The sequence below is a fragment of the Dromiciops gliroides genome, chromosome 1 (genome assembly GCF_019393635.1).
Source record: "Dromiciops gliroides isolate mDroGli1 chromosome 1, mDroGli1.pri, whole genome shotgun sequence".
NCBI classification, from domain to species: Eukaryota; Metazoa; Chordata; class Mammalia; order Microbiotheria; family Microbiotheriidae; genus Dromiciops; species Dromiciops gliroides.
This window is the reverse complement of record NC_057861.1, coordinates 52335323-52349439: the sequence shown is the minus strand read 5'-3', so window position 1 is coordinate 52349439 and position 14117 is coordinate 52335323. Positions and strand designations below refer to the sequence as shown.

General features: G+C 49.4%; 1 protein-coding gene across 6 annotated transcripts in view; it reads left to right on the top strand.

The window, feature by feature from the left end:
- Window positions 1-11712, top strand: part of TCF3 (transcription factor 3) — a 103536-nt gene extending 91824 nt beyond the window's left edge. For 4 of the 6 annotated variants that reach the window (XM_043989524.1, XM_043989532.1, XM_043989519.1 and 1 more), the window contains 2 exons: window positions 3975-4119; window positions 10577-11712. In XM_043989524.1, coding sequence (XP_043845459.1) covers window positions 3975-4117 — 143 coding nt within the window. In that variant the 3' untranslated portion in view covers window positions 4118-4119; window positions 10577-11712. Of the gene's footprint in view, window positions 1-1760; window positions 1988-3974; window positions 4120-10576 lie in introns of all 6 variants that reach the window. The other 2 variants (XM_043989549.1, XM_043989541.1) reach the window with 2 other exon arrangements.
- Window positions 11713-14117: the final 2405 nt, after the last annotated feature.

The window sequence follows — 14117 nt, the reverse complement described above, 5'->3', positions numbered from 1 at the left end:
TTCCTTTCCCCCCGTTGATTTCTTTCCAATCTCCCACAGACAGTCCCCAGCCGACCCCCCGGTGGCCCACTCCCTACCTTGTACTTGCTGATGGAGACGGAGCCCGGACCTGGGGCAGGATCGAAGTTGAGGGCCAGGCACCCAAACCTAAATTCTCTTCCAAAACAAGGGATGGTGGGGGAGGGGCAGAGAGAACCGATCCAGACCAGGGCCAAATCACCATCGGCCATGATCACTTTGGTCTTCTGCTATTGTCCTATTTTATGCCTTCTTCCCAAGATGACATGTGGAAGGGTGTTGGCTGGGACATGGGCGGGATGTCATCCTCTACCCTCACCTTAGCAGCTAGAGGCCGGCAGGTATGGGGGTCCCCCCACCCCATCTACCAGGAGCTCAAGCCAGCTGGACCAAGAAGATACAGGCTAAGATGGTCTTCAGATTTGAAGGTTGACTCAAAGGCCCCAAATTCCTGCAAGCTGGATCCAGTCTCCCTGGACAGTTTGCAGATAAGAACAGGTAGACAGATGGCCATCAGCTTCCTGTATGCAGATCCTGGTCTGGAGCTCTCCAGTTGATCTTGGGAGGCGCCCCCTACAGGCTGCAGGCCATGTTCCAGGGGGGTCTGTGATTTGTGATTTTGCTGGCTGACCCCGTCATTTCCGATGTCCAGCTCTGCATTCCCAATCCTGTGCCTGTCCCAGGATCTCTGCTGCTGCTGTGATCCGTTATTGGACTCTTCTTGGGCCAGGCTCACATGTGAGCTGAAAGCCGACCCTGCAATAATTATACTAGTGATTCATATTAGTAATGACGATGAGGATGTCCTTTTCTCTGTCTCTTCTGAGATCCACAGAGCAGCCAAGGAGTGAGCCCCTCCCCCCAGTTTTTCCAACCTTGACAATCCAGTCTAGTCCACCCCCTCTTCCTGCTAGGCAGAGAGGCCCCCTGAACTACAACACACGTTCCAGTTGTGGAGGCTTTGCTATCCCAGGCATGAAGCTACCCCGAAAAGGCATGTTACGCTCCGTGTGGTAGAACAACCTATAGCCCATGCCAAGGCTGTGAATCCTAGCAAGAATTTTGCTCTGGGAGGGAAATGTTGTCCAGGAAAAAGGAAGTGATCTGTAGGGTTAGGAGGCTGCCCGTGGCAGCCCTCTCCTCTATCCCCTAGCTGAGTCTCTTGCAGGAGTTGGCAGCCCTAAGAGCGGCTCTCTGCCAGATGGTTGTGTTCAGTTAGCCTTGAACTGAGAAAGAAGGGGCTCAGTCGGCCATGTTTGTGCAAATGGGTCATATCCTGGTTGAGGCCAGCCTCCCTGCCTCTTGCCTCCCTTAACATTGCCATGGGCTTGAACCCTGATTTAAATCTTCACTTATCCATATGTACAGAAGCATTCTCAGATGGGGATAAGCACCTTCCAAGCATACACGTGTGTCTGTAGGTACGCACACATTTATGGGCATGAACATACACCAACACACTGTTCCTTAAAACTGCAGGCTGGAGTCTACTTCATGGGCCCAATTCTAGTACTACCCTTGACCTCCTGGTCCCCATACCCGGCCCAGCCAGGTCCTTGCCAAAGGTCTGGACAGCACCTTAGCTAGCCCCAAGGCAGGGGTGCCGGCTGTGCTGGGCCGGGCCCCATCTCCCCCCAACCCCGATTCCTCCCCTGCCCTGTCCTGCCTCATCCCATCCTGCCAAGCCAGCCCCTCAGAGAGCCTGCCCTCCCTGACTAATGCCTCTGGTGCTGTGAACCCAGCAGTACCGACGAGGCCCTGTCACTGGAAGAGAAGGACCTGAGGGACCGGGAGAGGAGGATGGCCAATAACGCCAGGGAGAGGGTGCGCGTGCGGGACATAAACGAAGCGTTCAAAGAACTGGGACGCATGTGTCAGATGCACTTAAAATCGGACAAAGCACAGACCAAACTGATCATCCTTCAGCAAGCCGTGCAGGTCATTCTAGGCCTTGAACAGCAAGTGCGAGGTACGGTACGAGGCGGGTGCCACCCCTCGCTCACCACCAGGAGCCCTTCCTGCCCAGAGACGCTCACCTGCCTGTCTGTGTGTGTGTCTCTGTGTATCAGTGTGTTTACGCATGTGTGCGCATGCGCTTCTCCTGTGTGTCCAGAGGTGTGTACGTCTGTGTGTGCACTATTCCTTTCCAGCCGCTGGTTCGTCATCCGCGTCTAACCTGCTCAGCGCGGGCATCCCTCATGGCTCCATCCTGAGCCTTCTTCCTCTTCTCTCTTTCCTCTCCTTCCCCTCATATCTCATTTGCTTTCTTCCCCCCCCCCCCCCCCCCCCCCCGTTTCAGTTATCACTCCTACTTGGTGCCTGTCTATGACCAGCTCCAACCCCAAGCATCTTTATCTAGCTATGCCAGTGGGAACTCTGATTCAGTGGCAGAATATTGACCTCATTATCTTCTCCCTCCAAAAAAAGACACCCCCATTTCTATTGATTATGTCCCCATCTTTTCTCATTAGTCAATGGGCATTTACTAAACAATGCGTATGTTCCAGGCACAATGGCAAATGCCCAGGCTACAAAGACAGACAGACAGTCTCTGTTCTCAAGTGGCTCATGGTCTGATGGGAAAGGCAACGTGGAAATCAACGGAGGGAGTAAAGGGGACTTTGGAGAAAGGAAAGACAGGAGGGAGAAAACTCCAGAGCTCCCTCCTCCATGAAGCCCCCCCTGCCCTCCTCTCTGTGGCAGGGTCTGCCCTCGACCTTTCCCTTCACTCTCCCTTCTATGCACACTTTGGTGTTGGCCCCTTCTCTCACCACCATATCTTGTCTGTGTATGTATTCCCTAAGCTCCCTGAGGTCAGGGTTAGTTTTGGTCTTTTCCCTTTGGGTACCTGGTTCATGGTGTCTGAACCCAGAGTGAGGGTGCTTGTCAAATAGTGGAACATCTCTCCTAAGTCTTGTTGTCTTCAGACTAAAAGGCCCTACTTTGTTTACATATCACCTGGCTTCCGTTTCTTTCATCATCTGCACCCCCTGCCAGCTTGTCCCTGGCTTTCCTGAGATGCAGGAGATGTGAAGGCCACACTCCTGATGGGGCCTGAGCAGAGCAGTGGACGCCAGAATGTTCACCTGCCTCGGACTACACGGAGGACTGTCTCCGAGGGGACGGCTACAGTAGCCGGTAGCATTCTCCTTGGACCTGGTGACGTCACCAGGGCATAACACAGTGCCTGGCACATAGTAGGCACTTCGATGCCTCTTTTTTTTTTTTTTAAGTGAGGCAATTGGGGTTAAGTGACTTGCCCAGGGTCACACAGCTAGTAAGTGTTAAGTGTCTGAGGCCAGATTTGAACTCAGGTACTCCTGACTCCAGGGCCGGTGCTCTATCCACTGCGCCACCTAGCTGCCCCACTTCAATGCCTCTTGACCAGGCCATGCTGCATGATACAGTGGATTGGCCATTGGTTTTGGAGTTAGAGCATCTGAGTAGGGATCCCCACTCGACCCCCTTGGCTCTCTGTGTGTCTTAGGGCCTCTGTGTCCTTGTCTAAAATGAGAGGGTCAGACTCAAGGAGCTCTGGATGATGATTCTTTGGTGCAGAATGAAGTAGCTATCTTCATTTCCCCCCAAGGCTAACTCCCCTGGGGCAGAGGGTACAGGAGGGGGAAGTGTTTTAGATGGATGGGAGGGAGGGAGGGAGCCCCTCCCCCAGGGAGAGTAGCCCAAAGAACAGATTCCTTCCTTCCTTCCTTCCTTCCTTCTTTCCTTCTTTCCTTCTTTCCTTCTCTCCCTCCTTCCTCCCTTCCTTGCCACCAACCTCTTCTCATTTGGAGGCAGAGTCCCCAACCCCACCTTGTCTTTGGCTTACTCTGTCCCAGTCTCACTTTCTCGTTCCCACATCTACCTTGGCCTACCCCACCTCTGGCCAAGCTCTCAGTCCCTGCTGTTCCCTCAGGCTCCTCCCCATTGGGTCTGTGTTCTTGCCCCCCTCTCAACAGAGCGCAATCTGAACCCCAAAGCTGCTTGCTTGAAACGTCGGGAAGAAGAGAAAGTATCCGGAGTAGTTGGTGACCCTCAGATGACGCTTTCAGCTGGTCATCCGGGCCTGGGCGATGGTCATAACCCCGTTGGACACATGTAAAGGTATAGTGCCTGCCCCCTCCCCTGAAGTCAGCGGGACCTGGTCTCATGCCCTGAGTGTCCAGACACTGTTTGGAGCAGTTATACGGCTGGCTGTGGAGCTTGTCCAGTTTGTAGAATTGGCCGTCTTTTGGTTCATATGCTTATCTGGATAGCTGCCATGGGAGGTGACTCAGGTTGGACACTCTGGGTGCCAGAGCCAAACTCCCCAAAAGGCTGGAGCAATGAACCACATCTACTGAGCTGGGATTTAATAGGGCTAAATGGAAAACCTCACACCTGGGAACGAAAAGTCAACTTCTTGAATCACAGAAGAGAGTGACAGGGAGGACAGTTTGTCTGAAAAAAGCCTGGAAGTGAATTTGAGAGCACCACACCTTCACCATAATGTGATATGGCATTGTGTGTGCACTACATGTGTAGTATGTGTACAATGGTAGAGAAGAGATAGTTCAAGGCACATGATGGCTGTCTTTCTGGTATCTGAAGGGCAGGCATGAGAAAGAAGGACTAGAAAAAGGCAAATTTAGGCTTGCCCTTGGGGGGAGCATCCTACCAATTCCACTTACCCAGAAGCAGAATGGGTCGCCTTGGGAAGTCATGGATTCCTTGGCCCTTCCTGGGGCTCTTTAAATAGAGGCTGGATGACTGCTGGTCCTGGCATGGAAAGGGAGGGAGTGGCAGGTCCCAGGTCCCTTCCAGTTCAGTTTCTCTTGTTTTGCTTGGGCCCCTTTGTGAACTCTCCTACCCCGGGAGCCTTCCCTTGGCCAGCTGGCCTAACTCTGAGCGGCCTTGGCCCGCTCTTGGCAGAAGTGGGACAGCCTCATTGCACGGGGGATGCCACCTGGGGGGAAAGCCCAGCTTCCAGTCCCACTCTAGGTACATAAAAATACCAGTCGTGCTCATTTCCCAGTCTGCTTGTGAGGCTAAGTTGGAATCATGTGAGTAAAGCTCTTTGTGCATCATTTTGTCAGCTCAGGAAAGGCATAATACCTATATCAATGGATGGCAATGCCCTGTGGGGTCAAGGAGAGCAAGCCACCGTCATCCATTCACATGGGTGGAACCCATGAAGTCAGTGTGGAGGACCTTCTAAAACCCTTCAAACCTTGCTCTTGTCATACTGATTACCTGATTATAAATAATAAATTAATATCTCACTCATCTGGTGATTTCTCCCATCTGGAACCCCACCAGAAATCCCTATGGGCAACAGCCAAATGGGGTATAAGGCCTTGCACCAAAGTGCAGACACTCTCAAGAGAAAGCCAGATCTTCAGGGACCTGTTTACTCTTAGTTTACATAGAGATAGAACCAGCTGGGTTATCTGGTTACCGAGCCCACAGTCAGTTGGGAAAGGTCTTGGGGACCAATGCTAGATGTCATTAAACTGATAACAGTCAGAGGTAGGACATAGAAGAATGTTTATAATGAGGAGAAAGGATTAAACAGCTCATAAGGGTCTGAGGCAGCCTCTGAAAAGCATAGATTAAAAAAAGATGGGGAGGGGCAGCTAGGTGGCAGAGCACCGGCCCTGGATTCAGAAGTTCAAATCCGGCCTCAGACACTTAATACTCACTAGCTGTGTGACCCTGGGCAAGTCACTTAACCCCAATTGCCCCACCCAAAAAAAAAAAAAAGGATGGGGGGATGCAGCTAGGCGGTGCAGTGGATAAAGCACTGGCCCTGGAGTCAGGAGGACCTGAGTTCAAATCCAGCCTCAGACACTTGACACTTACTAGCTGTGTGACCCTGGGCAAATCACTTAACCATCATTGCCTCACCAAAAGAAAAGAAAAGTATACATGAGAACTCAAAAAGAATAGTAGTTTGTGGGTATATTCAGGGGAGGAACAAACATCCTTACAGGCTTCATGTTATAGCCCTGATGTTGAGAATGAGGTGGTTCAGTGGATAGTGTCTGACCTGGAGTCAGGAAAGCCTAAGTTCAAATTCAGCCTCAGAGGCTTACTAGCTGTGTGACTCTGGATGAGTCACTTAGCTTCTGTCTGCTTCAGTTTCCTCATCCTCAAAATGGGGACAATAATTGCACCTGCCTCCCAAGGAGGATGAAATGAGATGGCATTTGTAAAGCGCTATAATATAAACATTTCTTATTGGTTTTTGTTTTTGTTTTTTTTCCTTTGTTTTGTTTTTGCGTGGGGCAATGAGGGTTAAGTGACTTGCCCAGGGTCACACAGCCAGTAAGTGTCAAGTGTCCAAGGCCAGATTTGAACTCTAGTCCTCTTGAATCCAGGACCGGCGCCCCACCCAGCTGCCCCCTCCTATTGTTATTGATGCAACTTTCTGTGCCATCCAGTAAAGACTAAGCTATGTTCAGTCATTCCTGAGACTCAAGTAAAGGAGTATAATTCATCAACAGACTAGTTTTTGGGGGGCGGGGGGGCAGGGCAATAAGGGTTAAGTGACTTGCCCAGGGTCACACAGCTAGTGTCAAGTGTCTGAGGCTTGATTTGAACTCAGGTCTACCTGAATCCAGGACTGGTACTTTATCCACTGTGCCACCTAGCTGCCCCTGTACCGGCCCTTTATCAGTGACTGGTGAGTGTGGGCTCCTGGAGACAATAATGGTATTAAGAGCCACTTACCCTTTCTCAGCCTCAATTTCTCCATCAGTAAAATGAAAGGGTTGAACTAGATAACCTCTGACAGCCCTTCTAGAAGGGCCATTCTCTGAGCTGAGGTTGCCTTCTCTCCCAAACCATTAGTTTGGATCCTTGAGTATTTGGGATTATCTCTATCTCAGATAACTGAGAAGAGTCTGTATGTGGTAAGAGATAACAACAAGCCGTCATTTGAAAACATGGCCCCAGAAAGCACCTGGTCCTTACACATCCCTGTGGTATGTAGAACAGCACCCAGCCCCTTGGAGCAATAGCCTGCGACTCCTGCTGGGGTGTGTCTCTTCCTCCCTCAGGGACAGCACAGTGGCTTGTTTGTTTGGTCAGCTGCTAGATGAGATGCCAGATAGCTGGTGGCCTCCCCCTCCTTCAGAGCCCCCCGGCTGTTTGCTTGCCAGCCCCAAAACAAGTCTCGAGACTCCAACCTAAGCTGCTCTTGTCCCCTGTGGATTGAGTAAAAGGAGCTAAGTTTCATTTATGGGAAGAATGAATTGAATCAGACCTCACTCTGGGGGTGACGTGAAGTCTAGAACCAATCTAGTGACCAGAGCTGACATAAGTGACAACAACCCGATATCTGAAGGGCTTTCCAGCTGACAGATTCCTCTTTGTTCAGTGGCACTCCTAGGTAAGAAGTGCAGGTTAAAGGAAACTGAGGCTTGAGGAGATAAAGGAATCTATGTGGGCTCTCATCTATTAAATACCAGAGCCAAGAATCAAACTCGGGACTCTTACTTTGTCCATCCATGTTACCTGGCTTATGTTTCCTTAAGAACTCTTTTTCAGCCAATATAGACAGAATGATGAATGGTTGTTCTGTTGGTTTTAGTCATGTCTGACTCTCCATGACTCTCTTTTGGGGTTTTCTTGGCAAAGAAACCAAAGTGGTTTGCCATTCTCTTCTCCAGCTCCTTTTATAGGTGAGGAAACTGAGGCAGACAGGTTAAGTGACTTTGGCCAGGGGCAAACAGTTAAGGTCTGAGGCTGGATTTGAATTCAGGTCCTCCTGATTCCAAGCTAGGTGCTCTATACACTGCACCACTGTATTAACCCCCTTTTAGAGGGAGGCTTAGAGAGAAATTACTTTCTCAAAAATACATGGGATGGGGCAGCTAGGTGGCATAGTGGATAAAGCACCAGCTCTGGATTCAGGAGGACCTGAGTTCAAATCTGCCCTCAGACACTTTACACATACTAGATGTGTGACCCTGGGCAAGTCATTTAACCCTCATTGCCCTGCAACAAACAAATAAAAATACATGATTAGGATCTTTCAGACTGAACCCAGATCTTTTTCTTCCCCTTTTTTCCCCCTCCTTTGAAAAAGTAAGCAGGCCAGCCAGGTGTGGTAGAGTGGTACCCAAATTCAGAACCCAAGGATTGGGGTTTGAATCAAAACTCTGCTGCCTACTACCCAGGTGATTCGAAGGCCAATCCCGTCTGCTCTACCATCCCAGACCAGAGAGTTTCCTCCAGACCTAAGAATGAGAATCCCATGAACAACCAGCCATCTTGGTTTCAGCATAGATCCAGAGGCAGGGGGCAAATAACAACAAGTAGCATTTACAAAGCACCTTACAAATTTTATCTCATCCTCACCGTAGACCCAGGAGGTGATGGTCCTATTATTTTTTACAGTTTTTATGGTATTTTTATACAGCTGAGGCAATTGAGGCAGACAAGTTAAGTGACTTGGCCAGAGTCGCATGACTAGAAACTGTCCGTGGTCAGATCTGAACTCAGGTCTTGCTGACTCCAGGTCCAGAGCTATATCCACTGCACCTCCTAGCTACCTCTACAACATGGCAGACGAGAGATCATGCTGCCACCACTTGGTCTTCAGTAACAGTTCTCGGCCTCCCAACCCAGCTCATTTTACTTTTGGACAGCTCCTATTGAGTCAAACACCCACCTGCCCACCTTGTCCCCTCCCTCTCTTGTCTGAATTTCTGACCTCACAGTTGTCAGAATCAAACCCAGAAGAGATTGGGTAATTGTTGGGACTGTCTTTGTATCCATTGGCCACAACACAGCCAGCTCTTGGTCTGGGTCCAAAGCAAAGCTATCTCTGTCCCAATACACCCACCTCCATCCCTACTGCCACTATGCCCTGAGGCATCCGTCATCCTGGGATCCTGAATCATTCTCTGGGAGGAGAGATTAGCTCCACCCTCTGACCACCCCCAGAGGCCCCAGAGGAGAGCCCAGAGCCCAGGTGAGCCATAGTACAGAAGGGAAGTGGAAACGCGACATGGGCACAGTTATTTCCAAAACGTAACCCAGAAATGCCAATTGCTTATATTTGCACAGTAGGGTCCAGTGCCCATTCATGTGCAGGACCTCTGGGTTCACTTCCACATCTATCATATAGGGTCCTGTATTAGTACTGGGGTTTTTTTTGTTGTTTTTTTGGTGAGGCATTTGGGGTTAAGTGACTTGCCCAGGGTCACACAGCTAGTAAGTGTCAAGGGTCTGAGGCTGGATTTGAACTCAAGTCCTTCTGAATCCAGGGCCAGTGCTCTATCCACTGTGCCACCTAGCTGCCCCATATAGGGTCCTGTCTTGAAGGGCTCCCAAGTCCAGCCCCCTACCCTCCCCCCCCCACACACACACACACATTTTGTAGATGAAACAGACCCAAGGAAGTGAAATAATTTGCCCAAGGTCTCATTGCTAGTAAGGGTTGTGAGCGGAGATTTGAACCCAGGTCCTCTAACTCTGAATGTAGTACCACGTTGCCTCGCTTCTCACGTCCTTCCCAGCCCCAACATTGTATATTCTCAAAGGTCACAGAACCACAGGGTTGAGAGGCATCTTCAAGGTCATCTAGCTGTACCTTAGCAAGAGTGCTGCTACAACAATGCTATGTAGCCATCCAGCCTTGACTTGTAGACCTCCAAGGAAGGGGAACCCACCACCTCCCATGGCAGTCCAATCCATGTGTGGAGAGCTTGATTTGTTGGGGAACCTTTGCCTGATGTCCCGGAGTCTAAACTTGCCTTTTAGCCACCTCCTCGCTACTCCCAGTTCTACCACATGTAGCCCTCCCAATACATAGCTACCATGTTTCCTTAGTCTCCTCTTGAGAATGAACCCTCCCCTCCTTGGGGCAGCTAGGTGACGCAATGGATAAAGCTCCAGCCCTGGATTCAGGAGAACCTGAGATCAAATTTGGCCTCAGGGGCGGCTAGGTGGCACAGTGGATAAAGCACCGGCCCTGGATTCAGGAGTACCTGAGTTCAAGTCCGGCCTCAGACACTTGACACTAGCTGTGTGACCCTGGGCAAGTCACTTAACCTCCATTGCCCCACAAGAAAAACAAACAAATCTGGCCTCAGACACTTGACACTTACTAGCTGTGTGACCCTGGGTAAGTCATTAACCCTCATTGCCCTACAAACAAACAAAAAAAGAATGAACCCCCCTTCCCATTTCCTTCATTTGGTTCTTATGCAACCCACATCTAAGTTCTTTCACCACCTCTTCCATATTCGTAAACTAAGGGGCTTGAGCCAGATGATTTCTAAGGTCCTTTCGTAGTCCTAGAGCCGTTCTGGTTGTCTTCCTCCGGCCTCTCTCCAGTTTAGCACTACCCTTTCCAAAGGAGGGCCTCTGCATCTGACCACCCTTCTCCAAATGTGGTCTAACCACAACAGGATGGCCCCTCCCCCTCCAGTTCTGACATTTGGCACCCCAAGGCCCTTCTCAACTCTGAAATTCCATGTGAAAAAGATCTTCCCCATGCTGTTATTTGATCATTACAACACACCAACCTTCCCATCTCACCAGGATCTTTGACTCCTTCCTTCTCTCCTAGGTCTGCCACCCCAGGAAGCCTTGTGACTTGCCCATCTTCCTAAAGTGGAAAATCCTAGCCCTTCTTCTGCCGACGCCTGTGCCTGAGATGGGAGACTCTGGTACACGCCGTAAGGAGCAATGTTCTGGTTTTTGGTTTTTGTTTTTTGTTTTGTTTTGTTTTGTTTTTTAAAGAAAGGAGAAAAAAAAGGAAAGAAGGAAAGAAAATAAACACTTCGTCAAAAAAAAAATTGCCTTAAGTATAAAGAATGGAAGAGTCAATACATATCACTCAGTTAAGAAGGGGAGACGCTGTATTAAACTTGGCTTGTTCACAAACAGCCAGCAGCAAATTGTGCCTAAGCTTAATATTTTCTGTTTGCTGGTTTTTGTTTTGTTTTTTAAAAGAGAATAAAAGAACATTAGTCATGAGATTTTTTTATGTAGAAGAAAATAGCGATACCTTTGGGGTTTTTTTTTTTAAAGCTTCTTTTGCGTATGTTTTGTAAGCGACAAATTTTTTTGTATAAAAAAAACCGTCTTGTGTCCCATGCTTTTCTGCTGCTGTTTCTATAGTTAAATGTTGCCTCTCTGATCAACCAGATTATTAAAAGTTGTATTAAAAAGAGACTGGGTTAAAAAGCAAGGTTGACTCCTCGGGAAGCCTCTCAGTGTGAATGGAGCCATGTGGGTGTTTCTCGGTTTCATCTTGTTTTGTTTTGTTGGCTTTTTTTTGTTGTTGGGTTTGGGGTTTTTGTTTTTGTTTTTGTTTTCTGTTTGGGCTTGATTTTTTTTCTTTTTTTTAGTGGTTTTATTTAGAGGACTTTTTCCTGTGTTGTTCTTTTTCAAATTTCTTCCGAGGCTCCCTTCTGCTTTCCCCCCTTCCCCCCTCCCTCCCCCAGCTGTTGAAGTCTTGTGTTCCCTACATCTTACATTTATCTTCCATGTAGAGTTCATGGACTGAACACACTTGGTTGCTCTGAGCCACCTCGAATTGGAAGGGAGGGGGCAGAGGGAGCGATTCCATTCTCTTCCCTACTCCCTCCCCTGGATTCCCAGAGGTCTGAGCTTCCTGAGGCTCCCCATTCCCTGGTTTCTTGGTGTAGGGAGTTTTTCAGGACTAGATGGGGCTGGGAGGGGGGACCACAAACATTGCTGCTCTTTCTCTCTCCCTCCTCCCTTTCCCACCAAAACAAGTATAACTGGCATAGTCCTCCCTATATCCGCTACACCTGGCTGCCTTGCTCATATCCCACTTCTATCCCCATCTTGGTTTGTGTGTCCCAGGGCAAGTCACTAGGCAACTCGTGCTGCGGTGCAGAAAAGGAAGATACCTGCCTCAGTAATGGTTTCTCTAAATCAGTGAAATCATAGACCCAGTCACAATCTAGAGGCCATTTTGGCCAGTTCCACGTTGAGTTCTGAGATTATAAGTTGCTGAAAAGATGTCAGCGTCCAGTGGCTCTAGAGGGAGTTGTCCAGGATCCTGTTCATATCCCACAAAAAAGGAGACCCTGACTTGGTATGGAAAAGAGCCTCGATGAGGATGTGGAAATAGATCAGGCAGGAGGGTCACCCACCTGAGTGAGGAGGAGGAATGGCAAGGGCAAGATACTAAGCCAGGAAGCTCTGTAGTACCCAGCAGAGAAATTTGGCCTTCTAGTTTCCGACAGGGATGCTAGATTCAGGCTTCAGGAGAGAGCATCAGACTTGATTCCTGGCTAGAAAGCTCTACCCAGTGTGACCTACCCCAGCCTACATCAGAGAGTTTGCTTCCAGGCTTGCTCCTATGAAGGTCTGCTGGGGATCTTCACATCAGCGATGGCTACCTTCTCTGCCCCTACCATCAGTCTCTCAGAATAGTAGTTTAGCTTTCTCCCCACTACCCCTTTCCCTTCAAGAAAGCCAGGGATGACCCTGGGGTATAGGTAGGTTGCCAAACAGTTCGTTATTATAGCTTTCCCAAGAAGGAATCAGTCATCAGGGCCCTTGAAAACATCTCTTCAGGGAAGAGTTAGAGACTCCTGGAGAAAGGAATTGTGGGAGGAAAGTTGGAAGAAAGGAATCTTGGGAGATCCCCCTGGATGAAGAATGAACCCCATGTGGAACTAACCTACATGAGGCACACCCGGTCTCCCATGGCTGACCCTGCTTGGTCACCTCTGCTGAAAACACCCAGTAGGGACACCAAAGACTATGCCCAATGAGCACACCTCCCCCTCCTCCCACACCCATTCATGACCCTTACTCCCCAATAGACAAGACCATAGAAGCAATCGGTCTTTGTTCCCACACACACAAAACCAGGAAGAGCACCCCAAGTTCTCAGGGCCCAGTCATGCCAAAGCCCAGCCTGGTCCAGTTCCTAGAATGCGCATTTGCTTTCTGGATCAGCTCAGGCCCCAGAGGCTCCACCAAGAGAAGAACAGTGCTGTTTTCTGGCCTCGGCCCAAGAGGCCTTTGGCCGCTACAGAACTACCAAGGCCACCATAAGATATGCCCTTGGATAGTGTTTTCCTGCTAAATGAGAGAACCCTGGAAGTAGGAGTTGTTGAGTCTGTGATCTGGCTTTGTAGCATTAATAACTCTCTTGTTTTCCTTCCCCCTAAATACCCACCCACCCTTATCCAGACAGAAGTTGTTCAGATCTCTTAGTGAGCATGTCCCCATGTCCCACGGTTCTGTGTCCAGGATGGCCGGACCCACCATTCCAGACTAAAGGGGAGCCCCTTCCTTATCCTTTCTTAGACTTCTTTCTCTGGGTCAAGTCGGGGCATGCATACATTTAGCCTGAAGGACATTCTAACTGTCCCATGGTCAGGAAGGGACAAGGAGCCTGGCCCTGTTCAATGAAAAAGAGAGGCCACTTCTTGCCCTCTACTTGCAGGAATTCTTGTCTGTGTCAGCCAGGAAATAATGAGCAAGCCCACCATTCTTTCCCCCTTTGGACACCTTGGAGAGAAGCCCGAGCAGAGAATTAAACTACTGCCTATAAAAGGAACCAACCTTCCATTTTTATCTTGACTCTTGAGGGTCAGGACTTTGTCTGGGAATTCCTTTAAGGACAGTTAGCACTGGGCCACTCCTTAAGTCCCAGTGGTGTTCAGGCAATTATAGGTTAGTAGATCTGGAGATGGGGAGGATCTCAGAGGAGATAAAGGAACTGCTGCCCAGAAAAAGTGACTTGCCCAAGGTCACACAGCTAGTGAATAATAAGCTATTCCCTAGAAATGTCTCCCCATGGGTGGGCTTCATGGCTTGCCATCAGAGGTGAGCTGTCTTTACCAAAGGATGGGGGAGCACAGGTCACTCAGCCATTTTAGGTGTGGAAGAATGTTTTGGGCTAAACTGTGGGAAAGGAGTTGAAAGTCTTGGTGGGGCAAGGAGAGGAGGGAGGAACAGTAATTCCCTTGCCACTCATGGTGTTGGGAAGCAAGGAGATGCTGGCATCTCTTCTACTTTGATGTACTTAGAACAAGGGGTCAGAGAAAATACCATCATCCGTCTGCCAGTGTTTCCCAACCTGACTCCACCCCCTGAAAAAGCAGATACCCTCTGTCCCC